The sequence below is a fragment of the Balaenoptera acutorostrata genome, chromosome 4 (genome assembly GCF_949987535.1).
Source record: "Balaenoptera acutorostrata chromosome 4, mBalAcu1.1, whole genome shotgun sequence".
NCBI classification, from domain to species: Eukaryota; Metazoa; Chordata; class Mammalia; order Artiodactyla; family Balaenopteridae; genus Balaenoptera; species Balaenoptera acutorostrata.
The window spans coordinates 108,880,474-108,903,231 of record NC_080067.1 but is presented as its reverse complement, the minus strand read 5'-3'; the positions used below and the strand labels follow the sequence as shown (position 1 = coordinate 108,903,231).

At 35.1% G+C, this 22,758-nt stretch overlaps 2 protein-coding genes across 6 annotated transcripts in view; one reads left to right on the top strand and one right to left on the bottom strand.

The window, feature by feature from the left end:
- ARL13B (ADP ribosylation factor like GTPase 13B) overlaps positions 1-22,758 on the top strand; it is an 89,862-nt gene that overhangs the window by 31,397 nt on the left and 35,707 nt on the right. The window lies entirely within an intron of this gene.
- Positions 7,599-21,168, bottom strand: STX19 (syntaxin 19). 2 transcript variants are annotated; one of them, XM_057545565.1, is made up of 5 exons: positions 21,129-21,168; positions 20,890-20,940; positions 11,129-11,201; positions 10,211-10,400; positions 7,599-8,496 (listed from the first exon to the last, which is right to left on the bottom strand). In XM_057545565.1, the coding sequence occupies exon 5, from the start codon at positions 8,481-8,483 to the stop codon at positions 7,599-7,601; it is 885 nt and encodes a 294-aa protein (XP_057401548.1). In that variant the 5' UTR covers positions 8,484-8,496; positions 10,211-10,400; positions 11,129-11,201; positions 20,890-20,940; positions 21,129-21,168. The 2 variants fall into 2 exon arrangements, with proteins under 2 accessions (XP_057401548.1, XP_057401549.1); XM_057545566.1 differs by lacking the exons at positions 11,129-11,201; positions 20,890-20,940; positions 21,129-21,168 and having other exon boundaries at positions 10,211-10,425.

Below are 22,758 nucleotides of genomic sequence, written 5' to 3'. Positions count from 1 at the left end.
GCAGGTCCTGGACACTCTAGCTCTGCCTGACCTGATTCTGCACAGCAGTCTGACAGCACGTGTCATTGCAAATGAAACCTCAGTCACATTTCACTTTATGTCACAGACGTGAGGGTTCTCTTGAAAGGTCAGAGTCGTAGATCACTAGGCTTCGGTGTTTTATTAGCTCAGAATTTCTGTTTGGCAGTTCTATAGTATTTACTGCTTAATCAGCATAATATTCCAGTCAAAATCTCTGAAATAAGTGGTGAAAAGGTGAAAAAACATGGGTTTAGAGAGAAGACAGAGAATCTGAAACCTGGATTCTAAAAGTTATTGTGTATTTGTTTATGACCCTGACAGGTCACTTTACTTCTTTGGACTTAGTGGTTAAATGACTCTTCTTTAATAAAAGTAACTGTAAAATATAGTAATTCTGTGATTGTATTCAGCTGTGTATTATAATGTGGACCTTGGTATAGTCTATGCCAAGAATCCATTTTGGTAAAAAGGTAAAAGTGATTTGTATTCCTTCTAAAGAAAGTAAAAATGGATGCCATGCAAATATTTGGGTCTGTTATCATGCTGAGTTGTTTATTTACCTAGAATAGAAAGTCTTTCTTCTCTCATGTATACTATAGATTAACTTGAACCTCTACTCTGATTAATTAAGGTATGAATCATATTACCTACCCTCACATTCCCACCACCACATACATACTCTTGCTTTAACCATTTATAATTTAATTATTTATTAAAAGCTCTAATACTAGATAGTCTTGACAGATAAAGAAGACCTTTCCAAGAGAAAAAGTAAACAACTTTGCAGTGGTATAAGTAACACTGAAATCAGTAGTAATTTCAAAATTTAAGCTCAACATCCACCGGAGAAATTTTCCATTAATAATACAAGGTACTATTTGTTGATTCCTTGTGGAAAGGGCTGAGCTAGGAGGTATTTTAAACATCCTAACCTATTGAAATTTTCAGCAGCCCAAGGTTACACCAATGTTATATAAGAAGGCACATGTTCTTTCTGCATCTCTTCTTTGTAGTACAGTCTTGAAAGTTGCCCTCAGAGCGATTGTAAATTACCCTTCATTTTTTGTGGTTGTATCTCCTAATACTTATAACTGAAATAACTCTGGAGATCCACAGGCTAAAATTTCCTACCAGGATAATAACAATTCTACTTGTGTTAGCATACTTGAACTCTTGGAGTGGTGCCACTCTCTCATTATATACTGTCTGCTTTTCTGTGGAGTTATATGACCTAACTTAACTTTTGGTCAGACCTCACAAATTAGATGCTTCACAACAAAAATGTATAGGAGTTTCACTCAGGGAAGAAAACATAATATGTCATATATGATCTGGCTAGGTGTTATGAACATTTCAGTAAAAAAAAGTTTGACCTGGAGGTCTTTGCACCATGGGTGGCTTCCCAAGACCCTCTGAAGTCACATACACAATTCTGAGTGCATGTGCATTTTTCTTGGGAGCAGATTCTAGCTCTCATCAAATTCCTAAAGGATTTCATGACCAAAGAGGTTAAAAAAAACATGGCAGTGAGTTTTTAATATTAGGAGAAATAATAAGCAGGGTTTTTATTGATAATTTTTTTATTGATATCAGACTTTTGTCTCCAACCTCTATATGCCTATTTGACTCACCTTTCTTCTAGACAGTATTACAGGAAACTGTTAGTTTGCAAGTTTCTTTGAGTCATATTCTTTCTTATAAGTGCCCAAGAGAAGTTAATTAGGTTATGGGTTATCCTAGTACTGTTCTTAGAATTTGAGTCAAATGTACTTTCACTAAGTCAGACCCTTCAATAAGAAATAGGAGAACCTGGATCCTTTTTAGAATTCTGGAAACCCATAAGTATGGAAGTATGGACAACCTATGTCACTTAATCACGTGATCCTTAGTTGTAGTGGTGGGTCCCTTAATTTACTATTTTTACTATCTGAAACCCCTACTCACTTTATTTATAGGGCCCATTGGCTTAAGATTTCTTTCAGCGGAAACTTACCAAGCTTTCATCTTCATCAACTTTATTTAGTTATACTGTTGACTCACCTCTACATTGCCTTACTGAGGGCTTCCTTTTGTCTGTGATGGCATCCAGCTTCACTAATAGCAGCTGTAGTTTACAGTAAAGCTTCTCAGCTGGTTGACTTCCTAGGTAATTTATGCACAAAGAGCCTGTAGAGGTTCCCATCCTTTCCTTCCCCTGTCCCAACACGCTCTATTGTAAAACAAAAAAACGAAGAAAAACCTGTCGACAGTGTCGTTAGGCGGCAAGATGTTATCCAGGGATCACCTGTATCAGCATCAGGCCAGACCTGCTGTATTTTTTAGGGTGGGGCCAAAGATGCCTCTGGCTTTTTCACAGGTTCTCCAGATCTCTCTGCTGCACAGCAAAATTGAGATCTACTGGTGCAGGGGAAACCATGGGCTTTGGAGTCAGCCAGGCCTTGAGTAGGTTACTTAATCTTCCCGAACTTCTATGTCTCCACTTGTAAATAAGGATTTTAATACTTGTGTTGTCATGTGAATTCTAAAATAATGTATTTAAAGCACCTAGTGCAGTGCTTTACTAGTTTTCTGTGCATGTGATGGTGGATATGAATAGTTACTATTGATGATATGCTGTGTCTAGGTAGAGATGAATTAGGAGAGACAGTTTTTTTGTTTTTTTAAAAATTATTTATTTATTTATTTAAGGCTGTGTTGGGTCTTCGTTTCTGTGCGAGGGCTTTCTCTAGCTGCGGCAAGCGGGGGCCACTCTTCATCGCGGTGCGCGGGTCTCTCACTATCGCGGCCTTTCTTGTTGCGGAGCACAGGCTCCAGACGCGCAGGCTCAGTAGTTGTGGCTCAGGGGCCTAGTTGCTCCGTGGCATGTGGGATCTTCCCAGACCAGGGCTCGAACCCGTGTCCCCTGCATTGGCAGGCAGATTCTCAACCACTGCGCCACCAGGGAAGCCCCAAGGAGAGCCAGTTTTAAGGTGTCATATGTGAATTCAAGCTACATGAAGCTTTTGATTACAGAAAATGACATGGCTTAGTGGGTAAGAATAGGAGCCCAAGTGCTCAAAATAATTATTGCATACTTTCTGAACCAATAGATTCCTAATAATGTGCCTCCAATGCTTAAGAATTTTTTTCTTTTAAGGTAGTAATTTTAAGGAAAAAATGGCTACTTTTCGTGCCTATTGTGTGTGAATAAACAAAATGTTCAGCAGCTAATTAGTTAAATATGTTTACGTTGCTTAGGTTAGGGTGCTTTTGAAATATAACAATGAAAATTGTATGTGATATATTGCTCTGCTATGAATCTTTCTGTGATTAAGTCTTGCTTTAAAAGCAGTATGTTTAGATATAACTGCTACTAGAAAATTACTATTTTCTGAACTTATCTGGATATAATTATGCTAATGAATATTAAATAGTACTCGATATTTTCAGTTTTCATGATAAATAATTTAGGAACTATTATAAACAAGTATCAGTAAGGCACTACATTAAAGGATATAGCACAAGTTTAGAAGGGACAGAAGAAATATCTCTCACCATCTGATTTAGCTGGGGAGTTTATCACTCGTTTTAAATTTATCTTTTTTTATAATGTTCCTTAAACATTTGAAGCTGACCTATGGGAAACATCTTTTTCTCCGGTAATGCTTGTAACTGACGCAGTAGAAAACTCTTCAATTTCTTTATATTTTATAAGTTAAAAATTATTTAATAGTGTTAGGAGACATATATATACACATAAATAGTCATATTCCTATTTACATAAGAATTCTCTCATTTTCCCACCACCAAATTTGCTCAGTTATCTGCTTTTATTCCTTTGTCTTCCCTCCTATAATATGGAAGAAGTGTTTCTGCTCCTGTCCAAGATCCCATCCCTTTCTGTTATTGTACTGGGTTGGCCAAAAGGTTCTTTCGGTTTTTTACGTAAGATGGCTCTAGTAGCGCTTAGTTGTCTTTAACTTCATTCGAAACAATTTTGTTAGATTGTGTGTGACAGCTGTCATATCAGCGTGCATTAAAAAAAAAAAAACTTATCAAAATTGGTGAATTTTTGTGTAGCCATTTTAATATTGAAGACGGAAGGAAAAAAGCAACATTTTCAGCGTGTTATGCTTTGTTATTTCAAGAAAGGTAAAAACGCAAAAAAAGATTTGTACAGTGTATGGAGAAGGTGCTGTGACTGATTAAACGTGTCAAAAGTGGTTTGCGAAGTTTGGTGCTGGAGATTTCTTGCTGGACGATGCTCCGCTGTCGGGTAGACCAGCTGAAGTTGATAGTGATCAAATCGAGACATTAATTGAGAACAACCAATATTATACCACTCGGGAGACAGCCAACATACTCAAAATATCCAAATAAAGCGTTGAAATCATTTGTACCAGCTTGGTTATGTTAATCGCTTTGATGTTTGGGTTCCACGTAAGTTTAGCGCAAAATACTTTCTTGACCATATTTCCGCCTGTGATTCTCTACTTAAACGTAACGAAAACGTTCCGTTTTTAAAATAAATTGTGACAGGTGATGGAAAGTGGATACTGTACAATAATGTGGAATGGAAGAGATCGTGGGGCAAACGAAATGAACCACCACCAACCAAACCAAAGGCCGGTCCTCATCCAAAGAAGGTGATGTTGTGTACATGGTGGAATTGGAAGGTTCTATTATGAGCTCCTTCTGGAAAACCAAATGATTAATTCCAACAAGTGATGCTCCCAAATAGACCAACTGAAAGCAGCACTCGACCAAAAGTGTCCAGAATTAGTCAACAGAAAACGCATAATCTTCCATCAGGATAATGCAAGACCACATATTTCTTTGATGACCAGGCAAAAACTGTTACAGCTTGGCTGAGAAGTTATGATTCATCCGCCATATTCACCAGACATTGCACTTCGGATTTCCATTTATTTAGGTCTTTACAAAATTCTTTCAATGGAAAAAATTTCAATTCCCTGGAAGACTGTAAAAGGTACCTGGAACAGTTCTTTGCTCAAAATGATAGAAAGTTTTGGGAAGATGGAATTATGAAGTTGCCTGAAACATGGCGGAAGGTAGTGGAACAAAATGGTGAATATGTTGTTCAATAAATTTCTTGGTAAAAATGAAAAGTGTGTCTTTGATTTTTACTTTAAAACGGAAGGAACTTTTTGGCCAACCCAATATATTATTCCTCCCCTTTCTTATATCAAGTTTCTCTCTCTGGATCATTCCCATCAGCAGAATGTGCTCTTGTGTTTCTTTAAGTATTGTGGAATCCTTTGGCTCTACAGCTGTCTCCACATGTTGACTCCTTTTTATAGTATTCTATTCAAAATTCTGGAAAGAATTGTCTGTAGTGGATTCTGTACTTATTTATATCACATTCTTTCCTCAACATGCTCCATTTGTGCTTTCATTCCTACAGTTCCTTGAAACTGCTCTTGTTGGAGTCAACAAATTATCTCCATGTTGCCAAATCCATTGTCACTTTGCTGTTCTTATTTTACCTAAAATTGACTATTTCCTCAACTTTGTTTTCCTTTTAGCACTTTTGCATTACAGCATACTTTTCTTGATTTTCCTCCTACTTCATCGATGGTTCCTTCTTAGTCTTTTTTGTTAACTCCTCTTCTGCTTTAAGTCTAAATTTTAGAATATCCCAGGCTCTTTTAGAATATCCCAGCTTTTTGCATCTAGATATTTTTGAGACCTTAAATACTGTTTATTTACTCAGATGACCCAAATCTATAGCTTTGACATCTCCTAAGAGTTCCTACTGATATAGCTAATATCTTAGAAACCTCCACTTTGACATTTTATGGTCATCTCAGATTCTATTGGCCAAAACAGAATTTCTTGATTTCCTTCTCACCCCTAGTGTTGAAACCTTCATATCTGTCTTTTCCCATCTCAGTAAAAGCGATCGTAATCTAATCAGTATCCTGTAGATTCTACCTGTTAAATCCATCACATTTTAGTCTAATTTTTTTTTCCATCACTACAACTTGGTATATAGTAGTTAAGAACTGGTTCTGGAATAAGATTGCCTAGGTTCAAATCCCAGTTCTCTGTGTACAGTTTCTGTGACCTGAGTCAGATTACTTAACCTAGCTGTACTTCAGTGTTCTTGTTGGTAAAATTGTAAAATTATTAGAACAATGCTGGGACATAGCAAGTATGTTTTTTTATTAGTCTTGAGTGTTAGTACTGCTGCTACCACCATCACCACCTCCACTCCCATCCTAGCTCAAGCCTCCATCATCTCTTAACTGGGACTATTGCATTAGCCTTCTAATTGTTTTCTATACCTATATGCTTGTCCTCTACTCACCTGCCCCAAATCCATTCTGACCCATTCTCCGTACAGTAGACAGGATGATTTTTTCCCAAATGTAAATTACATAACATTACTACCAGGCCAAAAAACAGCTTTGCCTTTATTACACTTGCTGTAAACTTCAGACTTACAGAGCTTTACATCTAGCCGCTGCTGACCTTTCTTAACCTCATCTCTTACCTCACTGCTCTTTTCCCACTATGATACAACTGTACTGCTCATTCTTCTTTGAATGGAGTAAGTTATACCCTCCTCAGGGTCTTTGTACTATTTGTTTCATATGCCTGCAATATGTGCTTCCCTTGTCCTCATCACTCAGATCTTCACTTATATTACCTTTTAGAGAGGCCTATATTTACCACCCAACTGAAAGAAGCCACTCTGACAATATCTTATCATCCTTATTTTAAATCTCTGCCAAGAACTTAACATTATCTAATATTTGTTATATGCTTTCTCCACTAGAATGTTAGTTCCAAAACTCTATCCCCATGTGAGTTCAGACTGTGTCCCTAGCCCATAGTCTAGTGCCTGGCTTCACAATAAAGTGATGGAGAAACTTCCAAGCATACAATTAATTGCCTTTTATTTTTTACTTTATTTGCCAACCCTCTTAATCTGTAATACAGTGTCCTGAATGGACCCAAGTTCAGGAAAACAGTGCCTTAACTTAGCTTTTTAGGCCTTAAACTAGAATCAGCTCCTAGTTACCAACTAGACTCTTCATTAAGTACACAGTTGGGTTTTCCTAGGATTTGTTGACCACTGAGTTAACTGACCTATCTGAACATAAAAGATTTGATGCAGCTTTTAGTTTGATTTGGCTTTAATAGAGCGCCACTTGAAGTCTTGTTTTATACAATTCTTAACTACCAAAATGCTCTTAAATGAACCTAAAGCATTGTTTAAGTAGTTGTCACTTACTGACATTCATCTTGTTAAGGCATTGGAAGTTACAAAAATATGTAATAGAGCTTGATACCTGTCTAGAAACTTAAGATCATTTACCTCATTTTCAATAGTTAACCCATGAGTTTAAAGCTAATATGCTATTTTTAGTTTAATAAATGAAGACTTGTTTTATGTCACTTGCTTTAGAAATTTCTGTAACTGTAGTGGGTAAGGGCGAAAGGGGAAAATTATAACTTAATAGTGATGAAAGTATGTGAATGGCTCTATGAAATGAAGAAAAATGATACAAGACACTAAATTACGGGACATCCTTCATTCTAAAGCTGGAGAAATTTCTAAAATAGCTTCTTTATTTTGAGCCACAGCATGGACAACACCAGCAACACAACACCCTGCAAGGATTTCTTTTTTTGTATTTTACAGCTAGTCCAAATTTTTCTTTCGTAGTGGTGACATACTCTTTTGTGCCATTCACTATCATTTCAATATTGTTGATGCTTTCTCCCTGTTCCTCTACTAAAAGAGATATCTGAATGAAAAGGTCCCTTAAATCCTTTATTTGGTTCTCCAAATTAACAAGTTCTTTGTGTCTCTGTTCCATCTCTGAGAGTTGTGCTTTAGTGATACTGATTTCTCGAAGTAAGCTTTCATTAAAAACTTCCCATTTTCCTTGATGAAGCATATCATTTACCTCTTCTTCCGGCACTTCTTTTCCAGCAACTTCAAGCTGACGGAAAATAAATGTCCTGCACTTCTCTTGCTTTGCTGCTATTGTGTCATTGTATATAAACATAGTTTGCTGAAAATGGTGGAACAACGCAGCATGCTGAGATTTAAGTATCCTTGTGACCACTGATGATGGACCGTTTTCATCCTCTGACTTTTTAACTTCTTTCACTAAATCATCCAAACCTCTATTAATGTGTTCTGCTTGGACTTTTATCTCTTTAGTAATGCTAGACTCTCTCTTAAGTAGACTAAGCCTTCTCATAGAAGCCAGCAGACTTTTCTGTTGCTGCCCAAAGTTTTGAACATCATCTGTCAAGTTGTTAATACTCTCCTGTAGTTTTTGTATCTCATGTAGGTGTCTCTCAGCTACAGGCTCTCTTTCATAAATAACAGCTTGCTGCAGAAACACCCCTTGTTCCTCTGCTTCTGTAGTCGACACATCCTTGTCTCTAGAGAGCTCAGTTTCCTTTGTTCTTTGCTTTAGTTCTTGAAGTCGGTCTTTCATCTTCCCTGTCCTCCTAAAAGCAAAAATGATTGTGTTGAACAAAGAAAAATTTGGTATTTCCCCCCAGTAGCAGTTGGCTTTACATAGCTATGTCTATCTCTCAGGAAAAATCCTCCTTGTTTTCTGAAAAGATGACTAAAAATTAGAAAAATCAATAAGAATTGCCTCATAAAGATCACTGAAATAGGAAAAGTAATGTAAAATATTTTGTAAATCACTTCTTATAATGCAGGGCTTCTATGAGTCCCATACAGTTGAGTAAAGTAGCTGAGTAAGCAGTGATAGAGAAATAATTGCCCCCAAATAAGTTCTCAGTGTCACGATACTGCCACAGAATAGATTTTTCTTGATTTAGGAAGCTATATCTTAGAATGGAAGATTTGACCATATCTTTTTAGGATTAAAAGGTCACTCTGAATGTGTCCTTATTACTAAAGATACGGTTCCCAGTTCATTTGGTCTATGTAATGTTAAAAAACATACTCATTTTGCTAAATATGTGTAGTTCAGCTAAAACCAGTATAGTGACAGGGCAGATTCCATATGAGAGCTTTAAGCAATATAGGTAATGTTGAATTTATCTCAGAATTTCTCAGGCTTCTGGATTGACTAACACATTATTTGACATAGCTTTGTTTTCTTATCCATTGCATATATATAGAAACATATTCTTGGTTTGATCATGCTGATTTCTCATTATTAGCATTCCTTTGCAAAGATATCCAGACTGTCTTAGAAAAAAATTTTTGTCAATTCATAATAAGTGATATTTTTACAAACATGAGAATATATAAAATCTTATTTGAAGGACACTTATAATATTGACACTTACTGTATGCTGTGTTGGTAGTTACTCATGGAATCAATTTGATGTACATAATTATATAGTGATATACATGAAGTGAATAAAAAGAAATGCTTTTTAATAAAATACTTTCTTTTCACAGCACATCTTGACTTTAGAAAGGCATTTAAAATGCCTTTCATGATATTTTTGTGGATAAGAGGAAGCTGTTAGGGAGTTACAAGTAGCTCATTGAACCACACATAGTATCAACTAGAGAAAAAGGTCTCTAATGTGACGCTGTTATGCTATGGGATTCAGTGCTTGATATGTTTATGCAAATATTTTTATCAGTTATTTGGGTGTCATAGAAGGCATACTTATCAAACATGTTGATGGCACAAAATTTGGAGAGTTCTTTAGTATGTTGAAGTACAGAATTGGGATTTGAAAATTAAAATAGAACAGAACACTATACCAAAATAACAAAAACATGTTTAACTGGATAGATGTAAAGTATTGCACCTAGTTGTTTAGAAAACACCTTTACATCTATAAACTGGAAGACCCTTGAGTTCATAGCAGTGCTTATGAAAATCACTGGAGATTTTAGTTAATTTTGAGCTTTTAATCAGAACTCTCAGCATAGTTATTATGCGTTCATGAATAATAATGTGATGTCTAGATTGACTAAGAAAGATATTTGTTCCACTGACTCTATGCTAGTGAAAGCAAATGGGTGAGGGACTGTGTTAAGTATGAGATGAAAATCCACAAGTTGGGAATTTCCAAACTGTCATGGAAAGGATGAGATTGGAAGACCATAGTATATGGAGAGTTGTTGAAAGAAATGGAAATATTTGTTCTGAAAAAGAGAAGGTCAAGGGAATATCTACAACTGTGTAGATCTGTATATATGAGGGATTAGACTTACCTGGCGTACCTCCAAAGGGCAGTGTGGGTGGAAATTACATGGAATGAGGTTCAGTTTAGTATAAAGAAGACTTTTCACACAAGTAGAGCTGTCTGAAGATGGAATGAACTGTTTCATGAGATAAAAACCTTGCCATCACTAGAGATGTTCAAGATGTTCTTGAATGATGACCCAGTCGAGGATACTGTAGAAATGATACCTGTTTTACATAAAAAGTTAAACTAATATCCTGATAATATTCCTTTGGTTTTAAAGAACTGACATTCTGTCAAATAATTTTTGAAGCTTACTATATGCAAAGTTTTAAATGCTATAGTGTGTATTCAGTAATACCTGTCCTTGAGTAATTAGTATCTGAGGGGAGATAGACAATACACAATTAAACAGATAAATGAGATAATTTTAGATCTTGATAGATCAATTAGGCAAGGCCTCTCTAAGGAGCTATTTGAGTGTAGACCTAAATGTTGAGAAGATGAAGAGCCAAGAAATTGCATCCTGAGTATTGGAGATGGGGTGCCAGGGCAGTGACTAGGACTGGTATGTTTTAAGAACAAAATTAACGCTTATATAGATAGAAATTAATATGGGCAGTAACACGGGAGGAGTGAAGTCAGGACGGTAGGTAGGGATCAGATCACAAAGGTCCTTGTGGGTCAAAGTAAGGAATTTAGATTTTATTCTAGATGCAGTGGTGGACAGTGAAAGGATAAATAGGGTATTGACATAAGATTTATGTTTTTAAAAGATCACTGTATAGAGAATATATCCTGATGACCTCCAGGAGAGATCTGGATGGAAACTAGATGGAATAAATGGGAACCATCTGGGATATATTTTGGAGGTAGAAGGCGGGAATCTTGTCAATCCCTTTTTCAGGCTACATCAGGAACCACCTCCCTGGTTCAAGTCACCATCCTTTCTCACCTGGATTATTGCTGTAGTCTCCTACATGGTCTCCTTGTTTCTTCCTTTGTATCCCCGTCTCTTTTGGTCTTTTCTTAACACAGAAACAAGAGTTAAAATGTAAGTCAGATCATGTCATTGCTGTGCCTAAAGCCCTCCTTTAGTGTGATCTCTCAGAGGGAAAGCCAGAGCCTACAAGGCCCAATATGACTTCTCCACCTCTCCTTTTGCCCCTCTGACCATTCCTCCTACACCTCCCCCTCCCTCTGCCTCAATCACACTGTGCTCCTGGTTATTCCTCACACAAACCTGGCAGGATCCTGCCTTAGGGCTTTGGCACTTGCTGTCTTCTCTGTTTGGAATGCTCTTCCCCATGTAGTGCTGTCTTATTCCCCCAACTTCTTTAAATCTTACTGAGATGACACCCTCTCAGTAAGGCTGTCCTTGGTCACCCTATCTAGAACTGCAACCACCCTTCCCAGCTTTAGTTTTTTTCCTAGCACTTCTCACTATATTTTACTTATTTATCTTACTTTATTGTCTGCTCTCTTCCCCAAATATAAGCTCCATGAGGGCAAGGATCTTTATTCATTCTGGTATTCCCAGCACCTTCACAAGTCTCATTTATTCAAGTTCTGATATTGAGCTCTTTATAGTTCATATTTTCCTGGGTTCTTAATATGTGACAGGCACTGTTCTGAGTGTGTTGTATGTTCTTTTAAGAACTCTGAATTAAGTATTACCATGGTCTCCATTTTACAGATGATGACATTAAGACCTGATCTTAAGTAACTTAACCAAGATATCAGCTTGTGGTAGAGTTGGGATTCAAATTCAGGCAGTCTAGTTTGAAGGACTCACTCTTTACTGTGCTATAAAGCCTTCTTCAATGGTATCAGATGCTCTATAGAGACCAGTTCAGATAAGTTCTGAGAAGAGGCAATTAGGTGAGTGAAGTGGTTGGGAAAGAAGCCAGATCACAAGGGATACTAAGACCTTGAAATCTGTTTTTGATGGAAAAAGTCTTTTATAGATATTAACAGTTTACTCAGAGACATTTGCTGTGTACCTGTATTGCTGAGCATTTTAAGTATTGGTTGGAAACATTTAACAGCAAGTTTTTGTTGCCTGTAATGCACTTACAGTTTTCTGCTATTTATTTTAAATTATCTAAATATGTAATTCAAATAGCTTGCAGTCTTTTATTTTACCACTGATTTGCTATATTAAAAGTAAAAAAAAAGCTTCAGTCTGTACAATTTATGCAAATAAGAGACTTCTAAGTAGGGAAAGGATTTCATTCCCTCTGTCTCCCCACCTTTCCATTGTCTGTATTCTACCTTACTTGCAAAGAATAATTTCTTTACCTTAGGAACAAAACTAACCAGATCCAGTGGTTTACTAAGATCTGTGGGAAAAAATAAGCTATAATATTAAACCTGGAAAATTTGTGAAAAGAAGATTAGTCAAGGAGGACTATGAGAAGGTGGCACTATAGATTGCAAACTTTGGGTGTTAGGAAATTAGATCAATATAAAACACTAATATATTGATCCATGTGTTAGGCCTACCTTCTAGGAAGGTATTGATATTTACTGGCCTTTGTCCTTACAAGTAGGAAATAAGCAGACTAGAGAAAATATATATAATACCATGTGAGCATACTATATTTTTAAATAAATTTATTTTATTTATTAATTTTTAGTTTTGGCTGTGTTGGGTCTTCATTGCTGCGCGCGGGTTTTCTCTAGTTGCGGCGAGCGGCGGCTACTCTTCGCTGCTGTGCACGGGCTTCTTGTTGCGGTGGCTTCTCTTGTTGCGGAGCTCAGGCTCTAGGGCGCAGGCTCAGTAGTTGTGGCACGCGAGCTTAGTTGCTCTGCGGCATGTGGGATCTTTCTGGACCAGGGTTCGAACCTGTGTCCCCTGCGTTGGCAGGCAGATTCTTAACCACTGCACCACCAGGGAAGTCCTAGCATACTATTTTTTAAGCCCTTTATTAAAGTGAAAACAAAGTGATTTTATTTGAGAATTTCAGTACTAGAGCAACCAATAAGCGTGCAGAAAGTTTGATATTATCATTTTTTATATTTTTCCCACCTTTTAAATTATAATGAACAGATTAATTTATATGTATATATAATTTCATGTAATTAAGTTATTTATAATTAATTAGTTAATTGTAATTAACCTAATATAATCCTTAATATAAAAATACAGATTTTAAGAGATAAATTGTAAAGATTTTTAGCTTTATAAACTCATTTAGGTTGGGATTTCTTGTGAGTTTTAAATATTCAGTTTATGAAAAATTCCGCTTGGTCCCATTTTTATCAGTCAAGATATGCTTGGTTATGCCACAGTAATGTCCAGTCACCAAATCTTGATGGATTACAACCACAAAGATGTATTTTTCGTTCACATTTCATGTCCATGTTGGGTTAGCAGGGGCTCTGGTTCCCATCTTGGTTTCTCAGAGACCTAAGCTCCACCTTTCTGAATGTGGTAGGCTGGTAGGGCAGTTGGAAGTACTGGAGAGTCTCTCATAGACATTAAAATGCTGTAGCCTGAAATGATGCCTGTCACTTTCCTTTGCAACTCCTCGACCAACTGAAGGAGGATGGTAGTGATATGTAGTCCTCACCTGTTCTCCAAAGGAGAGGTGAACCTGGTTTCTTCCACATCTATTGAATATTATAATTTGATTCCAAAAATAATCCTTAAGAGGTTAACTAATCAATTTCTCATTTTTCTTATGGGGAAATTGAAAATCAGAAAAGTTAAGTGTTTTACCCAGAGCTTGCTAGTAGTAGTACTGGTATAGTAATGCAAACTTCCTGGCTGCTAGACCAGTGCTTTTTCCATTATAAGATGTATAATATAAATTTCCTAGAATGTATATGTTATGTAATGCTGGGTTCATCTATATGCTCTTTTGTATTCAGTATTTTATAAATATTTGATGATTATGCTGGAACAGATTTTTAAAAACACCTACAAACATTGGAAAGTGATTGTAGAAACTCTTTTTTCATGTGATAACTTTGAGAAAGCAGAATTACCACCCATGATTTATTATATGCCTCTGATAAAGACTAATCTTTCTAGTATAGAGGGAGGTAATTACTAAAGTCAGTTAGCCTAATGATTTATCTTGAATAGCTCCATACTGTTCTTTGTTTGGTTTAGTGTTTATCACTTCCTTATCTGTGTGCTCCCTCTGGTATTACCATATTAATGCTGAAAATAAATTCCTCCAAAAGTGTTTAAAACGGATGTCATGTTGCTTTTGATATAGCCATAAGTTTTTTTCTTTTCTTTCCTTCCTTTCTTCCTTCCTTCCTTCCTCCCTCCCTTCCTTTCTTTCTTCCCTCCTTCCCTCCTCCCCCCCTACATGATTTGAACAAAGTCTTTTCTTTTAAAAGTGCTTTTAATGTGATTATTTTCATCATTAATACAGATACACAGTTTAAGAAGTCAGACCACTTCAAGGCTTATGAAGATATACAGCTGACCCCTGCCTGCCCCACCACATTCTATTTCCAGTTCCTCATTCCCAAAAGCAGTCATTTTCAACTCCTTAGCTATATGTTGCTTTTAAACTCCCTATTTCTTGATAATTTGCTTATGTAGATGTTTACACTTTTTTCAGTTTTGAATAATCTTTGCTATGAAAGATATGAATTTAACTTTTTTTTTTTTGGCTGCACCACACAGCTTGCAGGACAGTTCCCTGACCAGGGGTTGAACCCGCGCCTTGGCAGTGAAAGTGCAGAGTCCTAACCACTGGACCACCAGGGACTTCTCGGATTTGACTTTCTCTTACAACCCCATCCTTCCCTCAAATTTTTCCTCTCAATGTAATTATATCACAGTTTTTGTTATAGTCAATATTATGTGTTTACGTTATTAGGACTACCCAAATACTATATTTACCAGAATCACATATTATATATACCAGAATCACACCAGAATCATATTATATATACCAGAATCACTAGGGTTATATTTCCTTTCTCAGAATAATTTTTTTCACTGTATCTAGGCTTTTTCAGTGGATAGAGCTAGGAGATGTATATTTTTATTTTAAGAAAGCTTTTCACTGAAGTATTTACACATATACAGAAAGTGCCCAAAACATAAATGTATAATTTGATGATTTTTCACAAAGCGAACAGACCCATGTAACCACTACACAGATCAAGAACCTTGTAACTTTTAAATTTTTCTTGAAATTATTAATTACCTAAGTTTTTCAGTTGCCTCATTTTGTACATATGCATCACTAATTCATTCTAAAACTCTTCATTTGAACTGAAAATATTCTCTTAATGTATATATAGCAGGTATTCTTTTCTATCTCATTTTATTGTTTTATCTTTTGAGGCTTCTTTCTTGGAACCCTGATTACCACACAGCTGTTGTCTTGACCTGATTACCACACAGCTGCTGTGTTGGAATTTTTCTCTCCTACTGTGTATTTTCTCCTCATTCCTTGTTCCTCATCTCTATTTTTGGTTTATCCCCTTGATTTGAGGGCATACCATAACTTCCTTTTAAAACATAGGTGTGGTGATAACTTGCATTTCTGAAAATGTTTTTATTCTGTCCTTACACCTGAATGATATATTTTCTGCAGATGCAATTCTTACTTGGAAATTGTATTCCCTTAGAATTTTGAAAATTTTGCTGTGTTTTCTTTTAAGTTTCTGTTACCCTTGAGAAATCTGCCATCTGATTCCTGATATTTTGTATAAGATGTAGGTTTTTTTTTTTGTTTTTTAAAAATTTCCTTCCATGAAATTCTTTGCCTTTTCTCTTTATTCCTCATGTTTTGAAATTTTGCAATAACATGACCTAGGAACGTCTTTTTGCATGTATTTGCTAGATGTTTAGTGGCTCTTTCCAATTTGGAAATTCATGTACTTATGGTTTCTTTTGGAGGGGATCCTAACTTTTAAAAGAACTTCATCTTCTCCATTTTCTTTGTATTGTTTTCTTTGAAATTGCCCTGATTTGGATGTTGACTTTATTAACTAGTCCTCTGATTTTCTTAGTATCTGAAAAGTAGTGACTTGCCTGAGGTCACACAACTAAAAAGTAGCAGAGCCTACATTCAGATGTACATCTACTTGCCTGCAGATCTGTTATTTTTCTTTATTTCATAGTGAATAGATATAGATTATCCTAGTGAAACATGCTACAAATGAAGTTGATCTGTATCAAATATTGTATTATGTTGTTAATATAAATGCTATGTTTAAAAGAAAAAAGTTCTTGCAGCAGGTAATATATTAGATCTAAAATAATTATGTTAGCAGCTGTATTAGGGTTTTTCATACAATCAGACCAAATTAAGCACTTTACAATTTAGAAAAAGAAGAAGTATTAGTTCAGGGACTTCCCTGGCACTTCCCCTGCAGGAGGCATGGGTTCAATCCCTGGTCAGGGAACTAAGATCCCGCAGGCTGTGTGGCGCGCACCACCTCCCCCCCCGAAAAAAAAGAAAAATGATTGGTTCTGATCCCACACACCTGTGTCACGGAAAATCTAAAAAATTTTGAATCCTATCCTTGGCACCATGTAGAGATTGGGATTCTTGTATTTTCTTCTGCTGTACCTCATAGTCATAGAATGAGGTAAGACAAGAAGTGAGGTACACTGCATTCCTATTTATGTACACAGGTTTCTGTTTCCTATTCATATACTAACCTGTTACTATGAATTCTTACAACTATAATGTATATAGCAGATATGATGTTTGTTGTACTATTTTTTTTTTAATTGACTTGTGTTCCTCATAATATGGGAAAAGAAAAGAGTGATAGTATTGGAGGCTCAGATGAGAAATGAGGGAGTTATCAAAACCAAACAGATTTTGATTTTTTTATTCATGAGAATTAAGTCTTATTTAATGCTAAGTAGCCTGACAATTTTTAAATTTCACAGTTCTCAAGAACTACAGTGTCTCTAACTTTCTCTTTGGTTGCATGGCTTGGAACAAATCCCGAAACAACCCCCTCTAATATACTTATGGCTAGTTAGGTCTTTCTTTTTTTCATTTTAATTACACATAAATGAACAATGTCATCAAAAGCCTTTTTCTGAAGCATCATAGTTTAACATTTTTTTAAGAAATAGAATATTTCAAATTGATATTGTAGCACAGTATACTTTTGCAAAGTGCTTTTGAGAAGGTAAATTTTACTGTCACTGATTTTGGAAATGAAGATATTTGACTCTCCCTTATAAAGGTGGTCTTATCCTGGGTTTCTGTGTTCTTGGGATAACAGTTTCCTGAAGGAATACCACACTTTCATATTTGAATAAAAGATACTTTAAAGAACACTTTAAAATACATTGATATGTATTTTATATTCATTAATCCTAATAAATTTAGTAGCAAAAAGAAAGTAAATATTCTGTATCTTTTTTTTTCTATAAATCTCTATATGTTACTGATATTAAAGGAAAAACAGTCAGATTTCCTTTCAGTGCTGTATATCATAGCATGCATATTATAGTAAATGATGTTTATATAAAATCAGCTGTAAAGTTTATACTGTGTTCATCTTGGTGTATGTCTTCATTTATTTCTTTTGAACATTTAAAATATATTTATGTTCAAGATCCTTTTACATTATTAGGTTATTTCTGGTTTCTTAGAAATAATTCCTTTGTTTATTGTGGCCACCAATTGTTTTTCTTGGTGATGGGCAAGTATATTTAGTAAACTTTGTCAGCAGATTATTTTCAGTGGGGAACTATATTATACAAGAATGCCCTGAGTGCCCTGCATTATGGATACATTCTTAACCGCATTTTTGTGGTTGTCACTCCTAGGGCCCCATGGAGTTTGCCCATCATAGCCCAGGTAGTATAAATACAGTTTCCCTCTATATCTGTGGGGAACTGGTTCTAGGACCCCCACAGAGACCAAAATCCACGGATGCTTAGGTCTCATATAAAATGGTGCAGTATTTGCATATAACTTATGTACATCCTCCTGTATATTTTTATGTACTTTAAAAGTATACTTTAAATCATCTCTAGATTACTTATAATACCTAGTACAATGTACGTGGTATATAAATGGTTGTAAATAAAATGTAAATGCTATCTAAATAGTGGCTGGTACGTAGAAATTTCAAGTTTTGCTTTTTGGAACTTTCTGGGTTTTTTCCTGAGTATTTTCCATCTGAGGTTGGTTGAATCCATGCATGTGGAACCTGCAGGTACAGAGGGCTGACTGTACGGACCTGATCTTTCTCTAGTGATTTCTATAGCCCAGGTAGTATAAATATAGGCCTGATTTTTCTGTAGTGATTTTGTAGCCTGAGTGAATACCTCACTCCCTGCTGTACTCCTGGACAAGCCAACAGAGATTTTCCTGTGTCTGTATACAGGCTGTTCTTTTTCTGGTCCACTATTCCATATAGGAAACTCAATTTTAGTTCCCTATTACGAACAAACTCTAAACCCGAGCCTCTAAGATAAAAGTGTTTTCTTCTTGTAGCCCATAGCTTTAATTCCTACTCTCCACCTTGGCTATGAATGTGTTCCCTCTTCATTTCTGGCACCTGGAAATTTCCCTTTCTTACTTCACATGTAATGATGCAGTTTAGAAATTTGTCTTTTTTTCCCCCCTTAAGATTATATCAAACACTTCTCTACGTTTCTAGCAAGAGGAGGAGTTTCTGTATCTGTGCATCTTCACTGAAAGTCATAGGTGATTATCTTTACAGAGTTAACATAATTCAGAGTGTTCCCTAAATCCTTATATTCATCTGTGCAGAAACTGACCTAATGTAGGTATTCAGGTACACTTACATGCTATACATAAATTGCATTTTCCAGTAGTTGCATACTCACAGCTACATGTATAACTATTTACAATTTAACTGTTTAATCTTATATCTTCATAAATTATAAGCAAAGTGAGATATCTAAGCATATTAGAATTTAAAAGTTGGAAGAGACAGAGTTCAAGAAGGCATAAAATATTAAGCGCATAGTTGTGAAATCATTTAATTGCTTAGGTAAGTGAAATTGATGATACTACCATTTTATGCAATCTTTTCTCTACCTTAAATTTATTTTCTTAATATCCGAAGAGTTCTATCCAAATGTGAGCCATCTTTCAGCATGTTTAACTTACTGCTTTGCTGTACAGTTTTGAATTCTACTGTTAATAACTGTATCTTTGAGCTTAAATGTGATATTTGCAAAAAGAAAGAACACTAATTTATAAATATAGTAATCAAGTTTGACAATTTGTTTTGGGAAGTAAACTTGAATGACTCAAATAAAAGTTTCTCCACTCTATTATAGACAGGGAACATTTCCAGGAACAGAAATATGAATAAAAATTATCTAGTGCTTTAAGAACTATGCCCTGGGATAGATACTTTATAAATTTATAGATTTTTTTAACTAAGACATTTCTTTTTGTAGTTACTATATTTTAAGAAATGTAACCAGTTTTTATTTAACGTAAAATGGAATATTCTTTTGCTTTTGTGTGTGAAGACATGTTGCAACATTTCCCTAGTTCAAGGTGAAAGTAGCTGTTACTGGAATATTCACCTCTTTGGCTACTTAAATGAAGAAAACAAACTTAAAAAAAAAATTATTACAAATTATGTGAATTCTATCTAAGTTTAAATTATCAGACATTTTTTTGTAATGCAGCCTTTCAGTGCTTTTTAAATTCTATTTTTTGTTTAGTGTAAATAAGTTAATTGTTAAATTAACTCATTTAATGTAACAAGACCATTTTTGCTTAAATATTAAGACTCGTAATTTTGAACTTTCACTTATCTGATTAAAGTAAGCTGTACTTATGTAAAATTATTTTTATATTAAATTTAAAACTACATAGCCACAAACATAATGTGTTCTAGGTATTACATAGCCAACTTTCAAGTTTACCCTTAAAACATTTATTAATAATAATTATTATTTTGATTTGAAATGGGTTAAATATTAAAATCTAACATAACAATTGTAAAATAACTTTGAAAAAAATCAAAAAATACAACATGTTTTGGTTAAGCTTCTATACACTGTTTAATTTTGAAAGTATCAGACCTACCTATGTATGTTGCATTTAAATGATGTTGACTTAAATTTTTTAAATGATCAAATCAAATATAATACTGATATTAAATTTTATAATTTAAGTACTTTCAGTACACTAGCTGAAACATTTCAAAATTGAGTATTCTAAAAAAAATTGACTACTTTGGTATTTTACAGTAGTCCTTTTACAGCAAGATTATTTTTTAATTTCCTCAAATTAATTTTAAAGATTCTGGGAAACTACAATGAAGAAATTAATTAAGGCTTTGTAGAAAATTATCTTAAATTTTTAAACATTATACATATGTGTCATATTGCATAAACTTCTTTTCAGAATTAAATGGAAAAGTGTTCTCTAAAGCAAGCATTTTATGACTAATTTATAGTCTGTTTATAGAAGAAAGAATTTTAAGTTTGTTTTTATAGGGTCTGACTTTCTAGTGTTTCCAAAATGAAAAGATATTTTTTTAAAGGACATAAAATAAAAAGTTGATTTTGTTTATGGTGGTCTGTTTCTAGGAACTCTAAACCCAAATCTCATTCAGCATATCAGTAGTATATATGAGCACATCAGCTGCCTGTAGCCTGGTCCAAATCTGAGCAAAACAGGTAACTAATTATCTGTTGGGCTCTTTTTAAATGTCACAGATTTCAGTCTCTGTATGTCTCACATTAAAAAGTACAAAAAAGAGTGGTATGTTTACCTTTGTCTTGTTCCTTTTGTTGCTTTTCCACCTGCACAGTTGGAGTCCTGCCTGTGAGAGAAAAACTGAGTACCATCTGTAATGTTTTATTCAAATTTTATTTAAGTCTCTGTCTTATAGTTCACAGGATAATTTCTGTATGGTTTTCATTTAGTTAATTGAAAGCCACATAATGAAGTCAAATAAGTTAAAGTTATCGTTTTGTTGTTAATATCAAATGAGAAGAACAAATTTCTTACCTCACCCTTGGAGAATCCAGTTCTGCCTGTTAGCTGCGTGTTCTTTAGATTAAAAGAAGATTGTTTTCAGTGGAGCTAGTTGGTAACAGGAAGTCCTTGTTAAACTGCCTACGATGGAATACTTGGCACAGGCTCTGTAGTTCCAGTCCTATATTACATATAAAGTACATTACTCACAAAAGAGGGGGTTCGTAATTAAGCAAATATTACTTTGTTTTCTTTAGGTATGAAAACTTGCTAAATGTATGGAATTTGGAATAAATAGGAATGGAAAGAACCTTGGGTAAAGGCTTTTTGTTCAGTTTACTTTAAGGTGATTGAATTCCATCTTATTTTAGGGAATTCCAAGAACTTAACTCAGAAAATTACCAAATTTCAGAACTACAGCAGCCAGAAAAGAGTTCATGTCTTTAAACCTGCCACCTTACCTTTCTTTTTAGTATGCCTGCTATTTTTAAGTTTCTTTCATAGTTTTCAATATCAAAAACTAAAATTGTGCAGCACTATATGTTATGCTATTTATTATATCAATATAACAATTCAAAATTAATTTTTACCAGAGTGAAATATTTGTAGGAAAAATCAGAAATAAAATTTCTCTCACACAACTAAATTTTCTTACATTCCCTTTTTCTCTGCCTGAGCTGTTATGATTTGAGGGTGAGAGGAGGGACATTGCTATAATATCTATCAGAATAACATCTGTATTTATTCTTTGGTTTAGTAGTCCCACTTCCTGGAGTCTGTTCCCAAAATAAGAAATAACATCTTCACACACTTTATTCCTCACAGCCCTCTTTGTAAAATCAAGACATTGGGAACAACCCATGATGAAACATCTATATAATGAACATTTTGTTCATTAATAAAGAGTATAGTAATAAATAAGATTTCTTTATACTACTTCAGAGTAATTTTAGGATTTACTGTTTTAAAAAAAAGCATGGGGCTTCCCTGGTGGCGCAGTGGTTGAGAATCTGCCTGCTAGTGCAGGGGACACGGGTTCGAGCCCTGGCCTGGGAAGATCCCACATGCCGCAGAGCGGCTGGGCCCGTGAGCCACAACTGCTGAGCCTGCGCGTCTGGAGCCTGTGCTCCGCAACGAGAGAGGCCCGCGCAGCGCGATGAGGAGTGGCCCCCGCTTGCCACAACTGGAGAAAGCCCTCGCACAGAAACGAAGACCCAACACAGCCAAAATCAATCAATCAATCAAACATACGCATCTGATTCAAGATCCTCATTAAAAAAAAAAAAAAAAAAAAAAAAAAAGAAATTCCTTCCTTAAAAAAAAAAAAAAAAAAAAAAAAAGCATGGTAAAAAAAAATAAAAAATAAAAAAAAGCATGGTGATGCACAAAAGTGCATCTAACTTTCGAGGAAGAACAGGAGAGTAGAGATACACGCACATAAACACCCCTTAACCAGCCAATAGCAGTGAATATCCATAGTGCCCAAATTGTGGTCTTTAAAATACCATTTCCCCCATGTACATGTTTATATTATTAAAAAAAAACAAAAGCAGTGGGAGGATGAATTAAAAACTAATGAAACCGCTTATACTGTTGGTGGATGTGAATTGATGCAGCCACTATGGAGAACAGTATGGAGGTTCCTCAAAAAACTAAAAATAGA